This window comes from Leuciscus leuciscus, assembly GCF_965113295.1.
Source record: "Leuciscus leuciscus genome assembly, chromosome: 14".
NCBI lineage: Eukaryota > Metazoa > Chordata > Actinopteri > Cypriniformes > Leuciscidae > Leuciscus > Leuciscus leuciscus.
Genome location: NC_138738.1, coordinates 20,632,782 through 20,648,648, shown reverse-complemented (window position 1 = coordinate 20,648,648; position 15,867 = coordinate 20,632,782). Strand labels below are relative to the sequence as shown.

Here is a 15,867-nt window from a genome sequence, read left to right as displayed (position 1 = left end):
TGTGTGTGTGTGTGTGTGTGTGTGTGTGTGTGTGTGTGTGTGTGTCTGTCTCTGTGTATGTTTGTGCAGTGTGCCAATTTGTCAGGTTTGAAGCAACAACAGTCTCGTGCTGGGATGTGCTTTGGCACCATCAGAGAGTGATAAGACAGAATAATATGATCTTATTGGTGGTGTGCTTTGTTCCCATGGAAATTGGTCAATTTTAGCAGGCGGCTGAGAACTTTGGTGGGAGAAACAGGAAGGTTAGATCCCAGAGGTGCATTCACATAATTAAGCTTCCTCACCAGGACTTCCAGGGCTAACATTGGGGTGTGTTGTGAAAAGAAGCGTTGACAGTGGGTGTTTGGGATTGTGGCAAAAGAAAAAAAGAAAAAAAGTCAGCTTCTTTAGGCCACTATTAGTTCATTTTAGAAAGCTCTAAATTATTTTATGCTCCCTATATTTAAAGATGCATTTTTTTCATAGGATCTAATTACGTATATATAAAAAAAATATTAATATGAATACGTACATTAATGTATGAATTAACTCTTTTATGTTGATTGTTTTTAATTTCTGAATTAAAAATCATTGAAACGACTGTTCTAATATCATAATGAATTATAATATTTTAACAAAACTGCCTTCAGCTGCTTATTCATATTTGAAATCATTTTTAGCAGCAAAAGTTATGTGGTGCAGCCTACAAGGTCATGTGCTCCAAACAACTTACAGAAATATGCAGGAAAAAAAGATGCAACAAGAAATGATATCATTGAGAGGACCTTCTTCATTAATATTCTTAATATGTATTATCTTGTAAAACATATTTTAATACAATTCTTTATCATTTGTTTTCATTAAATCAAAACATTTCTTGAAAAGTTAAAAAAACACATGAAACCAACATGAATACAAACAGTACTTTTCTAAGAACTTGGCCTTTTCTTTATCAAGGACACAGTCCACCATGTCATTGACCCCTAAAACAAGATATATGGAGATGAGATTTGAAACTGATCACTTGTCTCTCTTTCACAGATCGTCTTTTCTCCGTTATGGCGGCAGTAAAAGAGAGCACAGAGGAAGACAAAGAGGTAGAATCTTCCTCTGACACTCAAGAGTTGACAAGCACATCTTCTCCCAACAACAACAATAACAACTTGGATCCACCAGAGCCCCTGCCCTTGGACAGTCCCCAAAACCCTTTAAATGGAGTCCAGCCGAACCCATTTGTCTGTGGTAGCATCCCTGCTGCCCCCAGCACAAACGACTCATTGCCTTCAGGAGCACTTGTTAATGGAGCTGCTTCACACTGTACCTCAGAGGAGTCCTGCGTCCACAACAAAGACGTGTCCCCTCTGCCCGGGACAGACACTAGCCCTGAGGTGTTACCGCCTCCCAGTGAGCTTCAATCAGACACCCGGCAGAAAGCAGAAGGGTGCGCCCTAAAAGTGCAGCCCGCACGGGCCTCATCTGAATCAAACAACATTGACGGCGAGGCCCCCCTAGATGTGCTGGTGGGGAAAGGCTTGGATACCAGGCCAATCAGCCGACTGTTAGCTAGAAAGGGAATCAAAACAGGGTGCTTATGGGACTTTGATTCTGAGTTGTCAGAGAGTTCTTCTGATGACTGTGATGGTCTAACTTGGGGCCTGCAGGAGAAGTTCATGCGGATACTGTTGAAAAGCAGTGTAGCAGGTGATGGGGTAAGAACAAAGGTGGAGATTGATGGGGCTCCACCTGCCAACCAAAGACGGAGGATGCGTAAAAAACGTACCATGGAGAGGGCTGACACTGGAGGACAGGTTTATGATGGCTTTGATTACGCTTCCCAGAATTCCCTATCTGATGAAGACTCAGATTTTGAGTCGTCCATTAACAAAGAACATGCCTTAAGGAAAGAGCCGGAAAGTTTGAAAGCATATGCCGGCTTGCGCCTGGAGAAATTCTGCGACAAGTCAGCTGCCATGAAGGAACTAATTTCAAGCGAGAAGGAAGAGAGATGTGATGAAGGCGGCAGCGACATAGAAACAAACACCTACATGGGTGAAAAATCGACACGGTTAAAGACAGAGACAAAAACAGAAGAAGAGCTTTCCTTTTTCCCATGTTCAAAGTGCAACAATAATTTCAAGGAGAAGAGGCATTTGCATAGGCATATGATGTATCATTTAGATAAGAATAAAAAGGTGAGACAGGAACACATTCCCCGACCCTTTATATGTAGAGAGTGTGGGCGTTCATTCCGAGACATAACCTCTCTGCAAAAGCACATTATAATCCACCAGGTGCGGAGGGAGAGGCTGATGGAAGAGATTAAAGGTTTCAGTAAGATAGATGTCGAGGGAAGAAGAGCTTGTCTTCAGTGTCCCCAGTGTGTCTTTGGAACGAAATGCCCCAAAACTTTCGTCCATCATGGCAAAACTAATGAGAAGGAGAAGTTGTCTTACAGCTGTGAGGAATGTGATCACATGACTACAGCTGAAATGGAGGCACATGAGTGTACAGCTCACCACACCACATGTGGCAAGACTGGCAACTCTTTTGAATGTCAAAATTGCACATTTAGAAGTATGAATATATATAGTCTCAGAAAGCATGTGGAGCTCATCCACGGGCAGCCATATTATGAGAATTATGAACCTCAATCACACCGCAATGTAGATGATCACATAAAAGCTTTGTTTGACCAACCTAAAACCAAGGACTCATCTTTACTGATGCCAAAGATTCAAAGCACAGAGAAGCGGTCTGTTAGGGACAGAGGTGAGCTGCCCTTTGGGCCCAATGGCTCAGCTGACCTTAATGTGAGAAGCAAAGAAACACAAGAAGCCTGTGACGGTTTCAGCTCCTCCCTGATCAAATGGAGCCCTGGCAGCCCTGCAAACAAGCTGTCACCATTCTCACTGAGAAGTGACAAGCCAAGCAAATTATCCCCTCTGCCTACAGAGAAAATAGACGTGACTACAGGTCTCCCGTACGTCGAAGAAGACAATCAAGAATATGAAAGCGCTGTCTCCGAAAAGAGGACAAAATATCTTTCCAGCTTTGACGTACATCTTACAACGAAAACAGAGATCGTGAGTAAAGCAGCCTGTCTGAACCCTGGCACTGAGAGCCATCCCAAAGATCCTTCAACTGGCAGTACTTTAGCGCTGCAAACGCTGAAGCACAAAATACCGTCGAAAAGAAAAATGTCAATCCCTTATCGCAACACCCATGCCAATATTCCTCATGTGCGTCTTCCAAAATCTGAGCCTGAGTCTCCACAGTGGGACTCTACTACACCACAAGAGGGAGATGACAATGAAGGTGCTCAGGATTTCAGCGACTGCACCAAAGAGTCTCCGGATCAGTGTAATAGCAATACCCCCAGTGAATATTTCATCCCTCTCCACAACAACATTCTGGACTATGCCAATTATACTAATCCAGACAATAGTAGAGTGGAGGACAGTGATGAAATTTGTACTTTTATAGTGAAGGAGGAGTGTGTTGAAAGTATAATAAGTGAGGATAACCCTGATCATGTTGTTTATCAGCAAAGCGATCCTTATGCAGAGTATATTGTCAACCCTTTGTCTTTGGTGGGCAGGAAGTGCTGTCCCTACTGTCCCGCAGTGTTTGAGTCTGGGGTGGGCTTGTCTAACCATGTGAGAGGACACTTACATAGGGTTGGGCTGAGTTATGATGCTCGTCACGTGGTGTCACCTGAGCAAGTGGCATCTCAGGACCGCCAGCCTCGCATACGCAGAAAAATTCCCTCAGTGAATCGCAGAATCAGAAAAGGTGATTATTGTTCACCTTTCCTTGTTCAAGTCATTGTGATTTTAGATAATGCTCTCAAGCTAAAATCACACATGCATAACCCATATTTATGTATGTGTACAAACATTTCTACATGTAACTTATTAATTTAAAGTAATTATGTGCTTTCATCATGGCAGATAAGCCAGAGTCTAAAACCGAGCACACCTGTCCCCTGTGCCTGGGCTGGTTTGACACTAAGACCGGCCTCTCCAATCATGTGCGGGGTCATCTGAAGCGGATTGGCAAGCCTATTTCGGGTGCTAGCAAGTCACCTCTCTGCATTCTGACAGAACTTCTTCAGGATGAAGTGGAGTACAAGAACATTATGAGGGTGTTTGGTTCCAGACCACACTTTTCAAAACCTTTTGTCTCTCAAAAGTTTGCCAGCAGTGATGGACTGTTTCTTACATCCTCTGGCATTCCTATGAAGATTCATCATGCCACTGGCACACCAGACGAAGGGCAATGGACTATGATCAGGCGCCCCCAGGTCGACAGGGAGAGGAAGAGGACCAATAAGGTCCGATCTAGCACTTTAGAGGATCTGCTGGGAAATAGGAAAGTGGAGCAGGAAATGGAGGTCGAAGGCCACTCAGAGGATGCCAATACTCCTTTGACCATCTCCTACACTAGTGGCAGTATACCCAGATCACCATCTGTGAAGCTGGATCCTACCTGGAGCCAAGGTTAGGAACCACACAATCACTCAATCGTGTCATTTGCTGTTATCCAGAAAACATATTAAATATTAATTTACATAGGGAAGCCTATTTTATGTCAGCCTCTGAAATTGAGATGAAAAACATCATGCAGCTGCCCCCCTTGCAGTGAAGTACCTTTATTTAAAATTTGAAGACATTAGTAGTCTGTCTTTTGAAGAAATGGCCCTCAGCCATTAATGATGAAATATTTTATTTCTAATTATGTTTTCTCACCAACAGCTTAAATTTGTGTAAGTGTCTCTGAGACATAGAGGTGAAAAGGTTAATAATTAGACCCCCATCAGTGACAGACGTTTTTTTTTTTTTTTTTTTTTTTTAACCAAGATACATAATGTTTGAGTTGATTAGCTTTCTGTGTTTGTTTAGAGATACTAAATTTCTTTGATAATAGCATTAAACAAACCAACAAGCCACTGTTTTATATGCCTGCAAATCTGTACCTGGACTTCCATAAAAAGTGATAGTTCACCCAAATATGAAAAAATCTGTTTTTTTGGAAGCATGTTTCTGCCACTGAATAAATATAAAAAAGATAAGTATGACTTTTTATCAAACAATATAGATGTTTTTGTTCTTAGAATTGTGAGATATAAACTAGAAGTCAGAATTGTGAGATATAAACTTGCAATTACGTGAAAAAAGTATTAATTGCGAGAAAAAGGCAATTATATCTCATATCTCTATATATTTATATCTCACAATTCCTCTAATTTGCAAGAGAAAATAGTCACAATTACATGTTTTATTTTTTATTCTATGGCGGAAACAAGCTTCCATTTTGTCTAAATCAAAATAATGGTAATATATATATTAAATTTAAATTACAGAAATTTAAATTTCATATTTGAGATGACAATACCTTACTTATGTTTAATTACAAATGCCCATTTAGCTTCAAGTTTAGTGGTTGAAAAATAATTAGGCTTGTAATTGGCCATTCATTTCTGTTTTCTCATGCATTGTGAATGGACAAAGAGAGCTTGGAAGTGCCATTGATACTGAGCAATTTGAGTAAAAACAAAACCCCTCCATGACAAGAATCTTTTGCCTGTTCACTGACAGCTGAGCGTATGATCTGTCTTGTTTCGAGTGATGTTGAATCAAAGAATCTGAGAGTGACAGACAGGTGAGGTTTCAGATATCTGGGTCACAATCCAGCGTTGAACATTCTTTATTCCCACAACATAAGGTTTTTATTGTTGTTAGTCTTTTGTTAATAGTTATAGCCCTCGAAGTGCAAATAAGAAAGTAGTTTAAGTGCTGTAGCATTGATTTGAGATATTTACAGTAAGCATGGGTAGAGATGATCAATACAGTGTAGCTTGACTGCACAGCCTTGTTTCACAGCCGCTCTCATATGTTTTTCCACCTCTTCTGCCTTCATTATTTACAGTGCACCTTAAAACCCAATTTCAGTCATACACTCCATATTAAATATGTATGACAGACGCCTCATATTTAAGACAAAGTTCTCTTCCTGTAACCTTGAAGTTGCCAGTTGATTCCATTAAAAGAGAGAGGGAACACAAGATTCAGAGAGTGCAGGGTAAAAGTTTGCCACTCATTGAAATATTGTAGCAGGTACAAAAAGAATGAATGTCATCAAAAGTGGCTTTGAAATTCAAATGTAAAACGCATAGCTCTCTTTTATGTACTGGAAACACATCAGCTGTATTTGCACATCTTTGTTTCATGCGTACCCAAATAAAACTCATTTCATTGATAGTAATAAAAAAACAACAACTAATTAATGAAGTTTCACAATCAAATGTATTTCACAGGTTGTCTGTTTTAATTGGATTAACAGTGATTAGTACATTTGATTTGATTATTCAGCCAGATTCATATAATCAGGTCTGTTGCTTTGTTTTTGCTAGAACTCTCTGAAGGAAGTTCACTGAGGCCAGTTAGAAAAAAAGGGACATTTGTGATTTTCAGAGTAGTTTTGATAGATACACCTGTTAATGGTGACTTTTAAATTGTGATATTTTTTCTAATCAAATAAGGCAAGCCTATTTCGGGCGCTAGCAAGTCACCTCTCTGCATTCTGACAGAACTTCTTCTGGATGAGGCGGAGTACAGGAACATTATGAGGGTGTTTGGTTCCAGACTGCACTTTTCAAAACATTTTGTCTCTCAAAAGTGTGCCAGCAGTGATGGCAAACTTTGGCATTTACATTTTCAGTAATGAACTGGTGACTCTGTTTTTACCTGTCAGTGTCTGTGAATCAGTTTATAGGCTATTTAAATAAGAAACTGTCATCTCGAAAGTTTTGTGTATGTCCTTTTGTTACTATTACTCAGTGTGACTAAAAGACCATGACTTTGGTATTTTTCCATCTTCCATTATGTTTGTGTTAGGGCTATCAATTCAACATGATTTGGAACAATTGATTAATAAATAATAATAAAAATAATAAAATTGTCCTACAATACAATACATTTAAATGCAAATCACATTTTTTATATGAACGAGTTAAAAACCATCCACAAAGGACACGTTATTGTGTTCAAAAACATCAAAACAGAGTGCCATGGAATGGAACATAATGTTTTGGTCTGGAGATGCAGTTTTGAAACCTTGTTAACTTTCCATAGTATTTTAAAAATGTGGCACTTATGGTACAAGATGCTGAAAAAACAGCATCCTTTTGACATCTACATGACCAACCATTAAAAAATAGTGCAGACAGAATGTTGAATATTTGTGGTTGGAACGACAGCTCTCGACCTGTGGTTAGAAGCATAGTTTCTTGTTTGCATGACATTTGGACTTAATAAATCCATATCTGGTACCTCAAGTTTGGACACATTTAGACGATAAAGACAAAAACACCTCAGGGAATTCTCGCACCAATTCATCAGTTTGCTCTTTCAACGGAGTAAACGAAACTACAGGTGGAGGAACAACATCTCTCCACACTTGCCTCCCTGTCAAATTATTACCCAGAATTACAGAAACACCATTCACGGGTGATGATGGATGCCCTTCAAGGGTTACCTCTCCTTCAACTAAATCCGATTTTAGGTTAACTCTATGCAAAGGAATGGACACAGTCTGCAGCCTTATTCCCCTTATTAATCCCCCTATTTATACAAAAAGGTAGGTTTGACTCTAAAATGAACGATTCAGATGCCCCAGTATCTCTAATAAACTTAACTGGTACTTTGTCAATGCCATCAAGTACAGACACAAAACCCTCAGTAATAAACGGAGCATAATTTTAATCAAAACTGGTCCTTAGCAATTTAGCATGTCCTCACAATATAGGCAAAATTTACAGAAGTGGACAGTGTGTCTACTAATAATGTAGGAACAACCAAATTTACCTTTTTACCTCACGACCTCAGTGTGCCTGCCAACACCGGACATTCATTTTCCAGTGTCCAGTGTTAAAGCAATAATAGTATTATGGCAAACATTAACATCAGATTTTCATTTTAAATCATAACACACATATATAACGTTTTTGTTTTATAAATTTACAGACTAGCCCCCATTTGTAACAGCCGGCTCTTAGGCTGCAACAAAAAGTAGATCAGACGTGTCAATTCTTAAAAAAAACAAAAAATAACATTTATTTTAATGCAAGGAAAACAAACATAAATATAACATAAACAAAGAAACGTGTCAGGGCCAGGCAGGACACAAAGCATAGCGCAGACCATCGGACTCCATGCCGGAGACGATCACCCAAAACAATGCTCCCACATGAACAGTTTCAGCAACATTTAACTCGGCGTCCAACAAGTGTCACGTGTGTCGGCCACGTCCCCTCCAAACGGCACCTAAAACCACACGCACAACGTCACACAGCTGTAGATTTGCATTAACTGGACACATTTCATCTGAAAATACAATGAGAGGAGATGAGTATTTTCAAACATTGCCCCTAAAAACAAACAAACAAACCATCAAACTGATTGAAGATACTTGCTGAGAACATACAGTACGACTACATCCTCATAAACAGAGTGCACAGCCGATCTTTATTATATGAAAACAGATGGAGTGGGAGGTGATGACACTCAGGGAATCACAGTTTTATTTTCTTCAAGCTGCTGTGTTCCTTTTCTAAATTACACACTCATGTAGCCGTATAACCATGCTTTTGCTATTTATAGAGCAGTCATGAGTGGAGTGCAGCTACAGAAAAAAAGCATGAGGTCATCTAACTGTTATTTAAATACTCATTAGCTCAAAACTTTTTTATTTATGTGTAATCCAGAGAAGTTTGCAGCGAATAAGAAGATCTGCATCCACTGCAACGCGACGTTCCACAGCGCCGTAAGCCTGTCCAATCATCTTCGAGCATATGCGCGACGGAAGGAAATCGCCTTATTAGAAGGAACAAGTAGGGTTTCATACTTGTTCTTCCAATCTGTTCTAATTTAATCATCTAGCCACTCAGCTTTTCATTGATTATAATTACATCATTTGTTTCACAGCATATGATTGTAAACAGAAGAGGCCGAGATCAAGGCCTGGGCCAAAAAGGAAGGCGTTTTCATCTTCACACGCCGTCTCTGAAGTGATCTACAAAATGACCTGCAGGTACTTTACAACACTCCTGTACTTCATCACCACACTCTCTCCAACCAGCTCTCATATCTTTCTTTATTTCCCCCAGGTTCTGCGATCTGATCTTCCAGGGTCCTCAGTCAATTCAGGAAGACTGGATCAAGCACTTGCAGAGGCATCTTATGCACACGAGTATCCCCGGCATGGGTGCAGGTATGGTGGAGGTTTCAGCGCTGTGTAAAGAGCTGTGTTCCCCATCTCCCCCCGAGCGCCTGCTCCTGGATACACACCCTCCTCTCAGTCTGCCTGAGGGGGTCTCCTAAGCCACGTTTACACACCAGCTACGCTCACTGTACACCTGTTCTGCACATGTTCATAAACAAATAAACATATAATACTGCATATGCATCTCTATATGAATACAGAATAGAAATATAATATAAATGAAAGATTTTCTTATATTGCATATTATTCATTTTTCTCTTTGTTTTATTTCCCGATTTTATTGTATCGATCTTCGGTTGTTCTTAAGGGCATGCTATTTGCAACATAGATTTAGAGTTCGGCTATATTTAGATCTTGGATGTGCACATTAGGCAGTCTCTCGCTGCAGACTGCAGTTCTCAGCTGCTGTGACTTGCAAGTCTAAAATCCAGCGGCTTGTAGAAACTATCCAAATCATAGAATTCAGAGGTCACTGTTTAGAACATGGCACTATGACGATCAAGGTCACTTGATTTAATGCTATTTACTGTAATTTTGCGGCGCAAAGTTTATTTACACTGACAAAAACACATGTATAACCAATTTTAAAGAGAGTATATTAACATTATAATATATCTACAGTAGTGCTTTATTTCTGGTTAAAAATTCTTATATTTACTCTTATGCATCATTTAACACGTTAAAACATGTAACACGCAATCTTTTATTATTTTTGTTTTCAATGCTATTATCAAAGAAATGAACTGTGAACTTTATGAATATATCAATGATTATTTTTCAAAGCTTTCTAGTTGTTTAGTAATAGTAATATCATGGGCAATACTGTCATAATGCAATATTAATTAGTTCTATCTATATAATGTCAGAAAAATGTCATCGTTCTATATTATTGTTGTAAGTTGCTGAAACCTCTGCAAATGCTATTTTTGATCATCATTTTATGGTGCTACAATGTAACGTATGTCACACGAATGCATAATAACGCAACTAATTATCATGTTTTACTTTAGGATACTAAAGGGAATCTTTACCACTCATTCTTTCTGAGGTAAATGATTTCTTTGCATTTGATTTTAAATAAAGCTGTTGGTAAAGACCAATTGGAGGAATAGTCCTCCATGCCTTGGTCAGCCCTTCAAATAGTTACCATGTAACTATGTACCATTACTTGGTGATGATAATGTGCAAGCACATACCGATCAATTAAGGTATACAATGTGTTAATGAGCCGAGCAAGCGTTAACACGTTGTATTTATGTCTCTGTTAAGTCACTAATAGCCAATTAAAATGTAATTGTGATTTAAACCTTTGTATCTTTTTCTTCTGTAATATTTATTTACACTGCCACTTTGTTGACAAAGGCTCTGTCCAACAGTGTCGTTATGTAAGTATCAAGGATTTATCAGCTCAGTTTTCGTGTAGTAGAGGAATAGCTCTGATAATATCAGAGAAAGCGGCTTGACCGCGGTTCATCAGTAAGCGTCTGGACCGGGATGCGACCTCACAGTTTGTCCCGGGCAGGGCTTAGACTGACGATCAAAGCTGTACAAACCAATTGTCATCACGTTCCTCCGGAGGGAATTTGGAGTACATTAATGCCCCTGCTTTGGGAAATAATTGTATCTCTCTGTGACTTCATTAGGCTCTCCTGGACAAATCAAAAGGCACTCCACCAAGGCTGGAAGCTGCATGGTGGGCAGACAGTGTCCCAAAGGGCTGAATGAATAAAAAACGAGGGATTATAATGAGATTGAGCTAACCATGACCAGGATTGAGTTTTTCCATTATACCATCGGCAGCTTTAAGAATGAGGTGGACGAGGGGGGGAGGCAGGAACATAAAGAAATGTGTAAGATCCACACCAGCCATCTGCCACGGGGTTGTGCCGCTGACAGACCAGAGCACGCTTATCATTAGGCAGTGAATCAAAGAGGCCTGCTCTCTGGAGATTCCTCCATTAAAACAGTATACAAGTGTCATCACTTCTCAGTGTGCAAGAGAGCACATCTTATCTGAAATCAGGAGGCATAATGACTCGGCTTTGGAAAACAAGAAAGAGGCTTTCTATTAATCACCATATTTTATTTGTTAAATCGAACCTCCACATTGTATAAGGAAGAGATTGCATGCTATGTTATTTCATATTAATGGTGTAACCTTAGGTGGTAATTAAAATCGCCCTGTGGCGGATAAGCACGGTCTTAATATTTCATTGGCGCAATTGTGACAAAGGCAGACTAGGGACCTCAGGAAGGATGGAGAGGGTTTATCTCACATTACATTTATCTCCCGATCATAGTCTCAGGTGCACCTGAGGAGATACTGTTGATTGATTGATTGACGGACACTCTTTTTACCCTTTCTTAGTGTTTTGTCTCCTAAGACTGTCACTCGTCTTGACTTTTTTCCCTCCTCTGAAGTGGCAGGAGCGACTCAGGGATCAGCACCAGTGACCCAGCCCTCGCCGTTGTCGACCGTGCCCTTGCTTTTGCTTTCGGTCATTCCTAAAGTGTAAGAGCCTACACTTCCTCTGTGAAAAAGAGAAAAGAAAAGAGAGAGTGTGAGAACAAAAAAATCAATAGGTTTCCATTATCTGGTTGGGCAGTGTCACTGGCCTGTCAATGATCCCGCTACAGTCCCGGCACAAGGGTGAGACGAGCCCCCAGTCAATCGCCACTGACAAGAGGAAAACATGCTGACAGCAACCAGGAACAAGTCAGAACACAGATTTGCACTTCAAGCGATCGTCCGAGGGGGCGGTGTGAGGGGCCACCAAACGACGAGGGGCCAGACTCAGGCTGAGAGGGGGGCATGGTACAGGGGGCTCTGGCCGGGTTTTCACCCCCTTGTCTGAATGTCTCACTCCCCCTCACAAACGCTTTTATCCTCACATCAATTATTTACCTCTGGATACACCAAAGGAAACCCAGGTGCACTGATTGTGGGCAAGAGAAATTCATCACCTTCGTTGTTGCCACAAGAGCTCTCTGTTCCGTTCCTTCTCTTTCTCCCCCCTTTGCTACCCATTCTCACTGTCCCACAAAATAAATAATAAAAATAATAGTATTGAATATGCATGCAGGTGTATTTTGTGTCACTGAATGTAGATCATTTTAAATGTAAGCAATCTACACAGTATCTCATGATTTTAATGTGATGCTTGAAAACATTTGTAAAAAAACATCAACTAAATTTGTTTCTTTTTAGCATGGGCTGTTTTGAGTTTTACTTACTCCCAAAAGTTAAGATAACTTTTTAAATTTTGTTTATTCAAATTCATTGGAGAAATCAATTGTACAAAGTGTAGTAAAAAAACAAACAAAAAAAAACAAACAAAAAAAAACAAGTGTAGAGTACTTTGCCTCTAGAGTATCTCTAGAACAACGAGAAACAGCCTATAAGTTAAGTCCAGTTTTACAGACTCGTTGTGGGGTGTTAGTATCAGCCCTCCATTTGAACCCTCTTAAACCAAACCCTCTACCGCTGACCGCTAAGAGAGACATCAACCACTCCACAAAACCAGAGAAATCAATACATTTTGACAAGGATGAAACCTGTTTGGGATGCACCATTTTTGTGCTCCAAAAATATGCTTTAGCCCTTGTCACATTCAATTATATCTGTGGTTCACCACAGTCAGCTTTTATGGAGCAGGAAATCCATTCCTCCCTCTCAGTGTTTATGTCTGTATTTCTTATAGTACTATGATTTTAAACACTGTTTATTCTTAAACATAAAGGTGAAATTGCAACTGTATTGTTACTAATTATGTGGAACTAGGTCTTATAACAAAGGTTAATGAGAAATTAGCTCGCCCATTCGCTCTAAATTATTTCTAATGGACGGTTTTTTCAAAAGGCTTCAAGCTCTCGGGGCATCATCTGACATGCGGTATATAGAGCCTATTAATTAATGCGCTTTCCCGCCAATTGTTTTTCAATTAGTCCGCCTTCTTTTTTTCCCTGAGTTCCCTTTCCTTGTCTACTGCACTAATTCGGTATAGTGGATGACTGCAGGGAATTCAGGTTAATATGTTGACAAGCCTCGAACAATAGCGAGTCATGTCGCTGTGCACGCTCGGCTGGTTCGGTTCATTTCAGCAGCTGACAGCAGGTCCTAATCATCCGTTGCCCTAAAGACACGTCATTACGTACCATTATGACGACATTATTACAGTTGTCTATTTTAAAATGTTTCCAATTAATGGGACAGGCTGAAATGTAATATGTAGCATTAATTACGTATAATGATACAAGCCAAACTTTATCTTTAAGTATTTTTATATCCTTTAATTAAACACAGTTATTTTTTATTTGTATATGTTATTATCATTAGGCTACAATCTGTATGCTATACTCCTATTCTTCTTTATTATTATTATTATTATTATTAATATTATTATTATTTGATTTGATTAAAGCGTTTCTGTATTCTTGCGTCTTAATGTGTTGTGTCACCGTTGTTTAAATAGGACATATTGACATAAACCCTACAGAAGAGGATACAGTTAAAGGCAATACATAAAAACAGCAACAATCATATAGCCAAATTCCATTCAATAAGAACAACGTGTCAGTTAGCCTACCTTGCTCGGTGTGTAACATGCTACAAATCCCAACAACAACAACAGCAACTACAATAATAATAATAATAATAATAGGCTAATAATAATAATGCATTGAAATGCTGTTGTACTGTTTGAAGAATGAATGCCCGTATAGCAGAGCTGTAGGTGTGACTGGTCACTGAGCAGCTGGCGCTCATCCCTCCGGGCGCACCATGACCTGCTTTTCTTTCCACAATAAATTGGAGGCTTGACAAGCCACAAAATGAAAGTGATTTGAGTTGGATTCGGGAAGAAATGAAGAATATGAGCCAAATATGACGAGTCGGACGGGTATCCCGGGCATGAGACATCACGCGTGAAATATGCTATAGCCTACTCTTTATTCTCCTTTCAAATATTGTCCAGCAGCAATAGGCCTATATAGCCTTTTAAAAATAGTCTACATATTTCCCCCTGCGTTATGTAAAGCAAGCATCATATAACATGTGTGTACCATGATCTAAGATTAATTAGTGTGTATCGCTTAAATCGTAGGCTATTGTTGTGTAAAAATATATTAATTAAATATAGCTACTAAGCGACTTAATTCATAGGCTACTTGCTGTACATAACTGTGCATAACTTGCTTACAATCTCGATATGTAGGCTATTGGTTGTAATGGGTTAACGCATGATGGAGAAAAAAAAAAAACATGTTATGCTTTTCTCACACTTTGGGGGAAATAACAACCATATCAAAATGCAAGATTTCTCTCTCTTCTGTAATAAAATGCGGCGCCAATTTGGTCTTCCCAGCTCCGTTTGCGAGTGTTAATTGATCGTTTCAGACCAATGAAAATGTAGAGAGAATTGAGCCAATCAAATAAGATCGCGGATGCTGAGTTTGTCTTGAAGCCTCTGTTTGCCATGCATTTTATTTATTTATTTTGGAACGTAAACTGCAGTGGCCATGCAGTGCAGATATTGGCCACTAGGAGTCACTGCACTGCAAGATCCACACACACTTGGCTACAGATGCTTTGTTGAGCCAACATTAAACGTTTGAGATGAGTCTGCCCAACCGGCTTTTAACCTATCTAGCTACTCACCTTAAAAAGTTGTAGTGTATAAAATATTTAGTAGAAGTAGTCAGTAGTTGTGATTTACACAAATATAAACGCTAAATAAAATGAAGCACAAATAGCCTATAGCTAGGCTATTTTTTTTTCTTTCTGTATTTTCGATTTACACAATCCTTCCAGAATGTGTAACAGTAATTGTACGGGTATGATTAATGCTATTAATGTATTTGGTTCGTATAGTTATTAATGCATTTATACTATAGGCAGCCTAATGTAACACACACACACACACACACACACACACACACACACACACACACACACACACACACACACACACACACACACACACACACACACACACACACACACACATATATATATATATATATATTAGTTACAGCCTACTTTAATATAGCCACAAAACATTCTAGACCATATGATTTGGGGAGGAGGATGCAAATATTTAATTTTGTCTTTCAATCCCCCACCTTGGGATAGTGCTGTCTAATTTTAGAAAGCTTCGCCTCACGCAGAAAAACGAAATAATTTTGCATTTACTGCACTGACATGTCTGTTGTTTCAGTGCAAAAACAAACAAACAAACAAACAAACAAACACAAACTTGCTCGCGCGCGTCATCCTGCCGTGTGTTTATTCCTTTACCATTTAAACGTGGAATATCTTCACCGTAAGCAATGCTTTCTTTTGCTTTTTGCTTTGTTGATATATATATATAATTGCGACCCAACTGTATACTACTGTTGAGAAATGTGTCAGGCGACACGTGAGTATATAGAGCAAATGACAGAAACAGAGGGGGAATAAGTGACAGTAGAAAGACACACGCAGCAGTACAAAGGCGCGCAGAGCTTTGAGAGCGCAGTTTGTTTTAGCGCACATCTCCCGGGCTGAAGAAAGAAACTAACACGCCCTGTTTAAGAAACAAACATGCAGATTAGATAGGGGTTTGACAG

General features: G+C 39.4%; 1 protein-coding gene across 1 annotated transcript in view; it reads left to right on the top strand.

Annotated features, from left to right (window-relative positions):
• The window catches only part of znf644b (zinc finger protein 644b), a 31,705-nt gene extending 21,138 nt beyond the window's left edge, over window positions 1–10,567 (top strand). Inside the window, 5 exon segments of the mRNA XM_082136704.1 lie at window positions 1,021–3,771; window positions 3,930–4,478; window positions 8,744–8,869; window positions 8,964–9,069; window positions 9,146–10,567. Of these exon segments, the coding sequence (XP_081992830.1) occupies window positions 1,021–3,771; window positions 3,930–4,478; window positions 8,744–8,869; window positions 8,964–9,069; window positions 9,146–9,359 (3,746 nt within the window). The 3' untranslated portion in view covers window positions 9,360–10,567.
• The last annotated feature ends 5,300 nt before the right edge of the window (window positions 10,568–15,867 follow it).